The sequence below is a fragment of the Leuciscus leuciscus genome (assembly GCF_965113295.1).
Source record: "Leuciscus leuciscus genome assembly, chromosome: 4".
In the NCBI taxonomy this organism is placed as follows: Eukaryota; Metazoa; Chordata; class Actinopteri; order Cypriniformes; family Leuciscidae; genus Leuciscus; species Leuciscus leuciscus.
This window is the reverse complement of record NC_138728.1, coordinates 24,586,179-24,590,553: the sequence shown is the minus strand read 5'-3', so window position 1 is coordinate 24,590,553 and position 4,375 is coordinate 24,586,179. Positions and strand designations below refer to the sequence as shown.

The 4,375-nt window shown below is 48.2% G+C and overlaps 1 protein-coding gene across 1 annotated transcript; it reads left to right on the top strand.

Annotated features, from left to right (window-relative positions):
• The first annotated feature begins 452 nt into the window (after positions 1-452).
• LOC309497180 (uncharacterized protein) lies at positions 453-2,877 on the top strand. Its single transcript, XM_082167413.1, has 2 exons — positions 453-2,612; positions 2,843-2,877. Exon 1 carries the CDS (start codon positions 460-462, stop codon positions 2,365-2,367), a length of 1,908 nt encoding a protein of 635 aa, XP_082023539.1. The 5' UTR covers positions 453-459; the 3' UTR covers positions 2,368-2,612; positions 2,843-2,877.
• The last annotated feature ends 1,498 nt before the right edge of the window (positions 2,878-4,375 follow it).

The following is a 4,375-nucleotide window of genomic DNA, read 5'->3' as shown; positions in this document are numbered from 1 at the left end:
AAGCCATTCACTCGCAGAGGGGTACTCTCAACCGTGAACAGCCTCTACGATCCTCTAGGGTTCCTTGCACCCATCACGGTTCATGGAAGACTGATACTCAGGGAACTCACCACGCAATCAAAGGACTGGGACTCACCTCTTCCCAAAGACATGGAGATTGAGTGGACTAGATGGAAACAGTCACTCCAAGACCTAGAGGGGCTCCAGATACCACGCCCTTACACGTCCTTCTCCACCGCGGGCGCGCTAAGAAGAGAACTCTGTGTCTTTGCAGACGCATCAATCAAGGCAATAGCAGCCGTAGCCTACATCAAGGTGACAAGCCACCAAGAACAGACTGAGATTGGCTTTGTCTTCGGGAAAGCGAAGTTGGCCCCCCAGCCTGGTTTGACTATCCCGAGACTTGAGCTCTGTGCGGCTGTACTCGCCATCGAGGTCGCCGAGATGGTAGTCACAGAGATGGACACAACATTCGACAACATCACCTACTACACGGATAGCAAGGTTGTATTGGGGTACATCCAGAACCAATCAAGGAGATTCTATGTCTATGTACACAACAGGGTCCAACGAATCCATCAATCACCTTGTTCCGGCCAGTGGAAGTACGTCCCAACGCACCTCAACCCAGCTGACATTGGGTCAAGAACTGTGACACCAGCTTTGCTTAGCAGCACAACTTGGCTCAAAGGACCAGCCTTTCTCCATGATGCGCCTTCGCATTCACCTGAGCTTCAAGAGACTTATAACCTTATTGACCCTGACACTGACTCTGAAGTGCGTCCCCAGGTGGTGACAAGTCTCACACATGTGACCAGAGATGTGGTACACCCACAACGCTTTGAACGCTTCTCCAAGTTCAGCATTCTCCTTACAGCCATAGCACACCTCATCCACGTGGCTCGTTCCTTTGCCCACTCCACCCAGAATGAATGTCAGGGCTGGCACATCTGTCGCTCTACAGAGGAAGAGTTGCTAAGGGCTAAAGTGTGCATTGTGAAGAGTGTCCAGAATGAGTGCTATACAGAGGAACTCAAGTGTATCAACTCAGGATCCAACATCCCATCTTCCAGCAGCCTGTGGAAATTGCACCCCATCATGGACCAAGATCAACTTCTTAGAGTGGGAGGTCGGATTGGACAGTCAGATCTGAGGATGGACGAGGCTCACCCCATCATCATTCCTGGCCGACATCATCTCGCAACCCTGCTTGTGTCTCACTATCATGAAGCAGTGAAACACCAAGGAAGACATCTGACCGAAGGTGCCATTCGAGCGGCAGGGTTCTGGCTGGTAGGCACTAAACGCTGCATCAGCAGTCTGCTTCACAGATGTGTCACTTGTAGAAGGCTGAGGGGGAAGACCGAACATCAGCAGATGGCAGCTCTGCCAGCAGAACGGCTACAAGTAGCACCTCCTTTCACCTACGTAGGTGTCGACGTCTTTGGACCATGGGACGTTGTTTCACGCCGCACAAGAGGAGGAGTCTCCAACTCTAAACGATGGGCTGTGATGTTCTCGTGCATGTGCTCAAGGGCAGTTCACATCGAGGTAATTGAAGCAATGAGTACCAGCAGCTTTATCAACGCCTTGAGGAGGTTCTTTGCAGTCAGGGGCCCTGCAAAGCAGATTCGCTCTGACTGCGGAACTAACTTCGTCGGCGCCTCTCGTGAGCTGGAGATGGACAAGACTAATCCAGGCTTCAACAGTGTGAAAGAGTACCTGGACACCCAGAGCTGCACCTGGGTATTCAACCCGCCCCACGCGTCTCATATGGGTGGCTCGTGGGAACGCATGATTGGCATTGCCCGCCGTATTTTGGACTGCATGCTGCTTGAGCAGAGGAGGTCTCACCTTACACATGAAGTTCTGACCACACTTATGGCCGAGGTAGCTGCAATCATGAATGCTAGACCGCTCATCCCAGTATCATCGGATCCGGAATCGCCTGTCATCCTCACGCCAGCAATGCTTCTGACTCTTAAGACTGGCTCTGCACCACCTCCTCCGTCAGGAAGCTTTGAGGAAGCGCATCTCGTCAGAGAGGAGTGGAAGCGGGTTCAGGGCCTAGCAGACATGTTTTGGAACAGGTGGAAACATGAATACCTCAAAACATTGCAGCTTCGGCACAAGTGGCAAGGAAAAAGGCCGAACCTTATAGAAGGAGACATAGTTCTCTTGAAAGACAATCAGGCGAAGAGAAATCAATGGCCTACGGGCATCATCACAAAAACCCTTCCAGGAGAAGATGGATTGGTTCGGAAGGTTCAAGTTGAAGTCGTCAAGGATGGAACCAGAAAGACCTTTTCTCGGCCCATTACAGAAGTGGTTCTGCTTCTCTCTCCAAAGACTGATTCTGTTAATTAATGTGGGCTCTTTAAAGATCCCAAGCGGGGAGTGTCATGCCGCTTGAAATGCGTTTCTACTTTATTTCAGTAGTTCGGTGTGGTTCGATTATATTTGTAACCATAGTAACGCAGTACCCGTGCACGTAGGGAAACAGGAAATGATATCGTCATACGGTAATCAGCTACAGTAATGCGTGAGCTCTATCAGTCGTCAGTTTCTGTGTCGATCGCTTTTCCTTCTCCCTTTTTGCTAAGGCAACGTCTGTGAGTATTTATCATTGTTTAACATTAGATTACTGCTTATTTTAATTTTGTAAGATTATTGAGAAGGCTAAGTTAGCTTTGTTTATTGCTGCTGGTTATTTTTTTGACTAGCTCGATCGCGTTTATCATATAGGCTACATTGCTATGTTAGCTAAGCTGTGCTATTTACACTGTTACTGTGTATCTGGGTTTGATTAATAATATTGACATCTCATTGTACTGTATTGCAGTTTCACAAAATTCCCAGTAAACTTCATGGAAATGATTCAACTGTGTCCTGGAGTTTCTTGGGAGTGTTTAAGCTGAATGGAACATAGCCCATGACAGTCTCAACAGTGAAGCATGGTGGTGGCAGCATCATGCTGTGGGGGCGTTTTTCAGCTGCAGGGACAGGACGACTGGTTGCAATCGAGGGAAAGATGAATGCGGCCAAGTACAGGGATATCCTGGACGAAAACCTTCTCCAGAGTGCTCTGGACCTCAGACTGGGCCGAAGGTTCACCTTCCAACAAGACAATGACCCTAAGAACACAGCTAAAATAACGAAGGAGTGGCTTCACAACAACTCCGTGACTGTTCTTGAATGGCCCAGCCAGAGCCCTGACTTAAACCCAATTGAGCATCTCTGGAGAGACCAGAAAATGGCTGTCCACCAACGTTTACCATCCAACCTGACAGAACTGGAGAGGATCTGCAAGGAGGAATGGCAGAGGATACCCAAATCCAGGTGTGAAAAACTTGTTGCATCTTTCCCAAAAAGACTCATTGCTGTATTAGATCAAAAGGGTGCTTCTACTAAATACTGAGCAAAGGGTCTGAATACTTAGGACCATGTGATATTTCATTTTTTCTTTTTTAATAAATGTGCAAAAATGTCAACAATTGTTTGAAAAAACAAAAGTTTGAAGCGAAATTTACGCGCGTCAGAGGCGAAATCCGGACACGAAAGTTTCGAAACCCGCTGGCGGCCATCTTTTTTAGATGTTTGTCGAGCATTAGCATTAGCATTAATCGAGAGAGTCACCGCTGGTATATGCTCCGGAGAGCAGAAACAGCTGCGTAGGGGACATCGTCGCTGTACTCGGAGGGTTTCAGGAGTTTCACAATTTGCTCCAGGAGCTAGGTTTGGTGGACCTAACGGTGAGGACGCTGACGAGGACAGCGTAGGCCGTATAAGGCCTCGGCCTCAAATGTGGTCGCTGCCTGACGAGCCCGCGCTCTACAGCCCGGCGCGAGGTTCACCCTCGCCCGCACCCACCTAATCTGTCTTTTTTTTTTTTTTTATATTAAATGGAGCCAGCCTCCAAAAGTGAAACCTGTCCTGTGATTTTTGTTTTGTTTTTATACACTTAATTTTGTTTGTTGTCTTTACATTAGAATAATAATGTTTCATATAACATCTAGGCCAAACATAAAATAACATTATAAACTGTCACTTCACCATGTGACAGCAGCAAGCAGGCTCCTGATTGGTTAACGCGGCGCGAATTGACGCAGTGAATGCGTGAATGCACAAAAAGCACTAATAAAATCATTCGCGCTTAATGCGCAATTCGCATCTACCGCGCCGCGCTCTACGCCTCATTCGCGCCGCAGGAATTTTTTACGCGCGTAAAGTGTCTTTGCATTGACTTAACATTGAAATCACTCGCGCCTGACGCGCTATTCGCATCTGGTGTGAACGCACCATAAGCCTAAGGCAGAAATTGAGGTGGCCCCGTGAGGGCCGACACATGAATATAAAGTGACTGAAGTTCAGAGCT

Bases quoted from the DNA above. Each gene is read 5' to 3' on its own strand.
- LOC309497180 (XM_082167413.1), top strand. From the start codon at position 460: ATGGACACAACATTCGACAACATCACCTACTACACGGATAGCAAGGTT.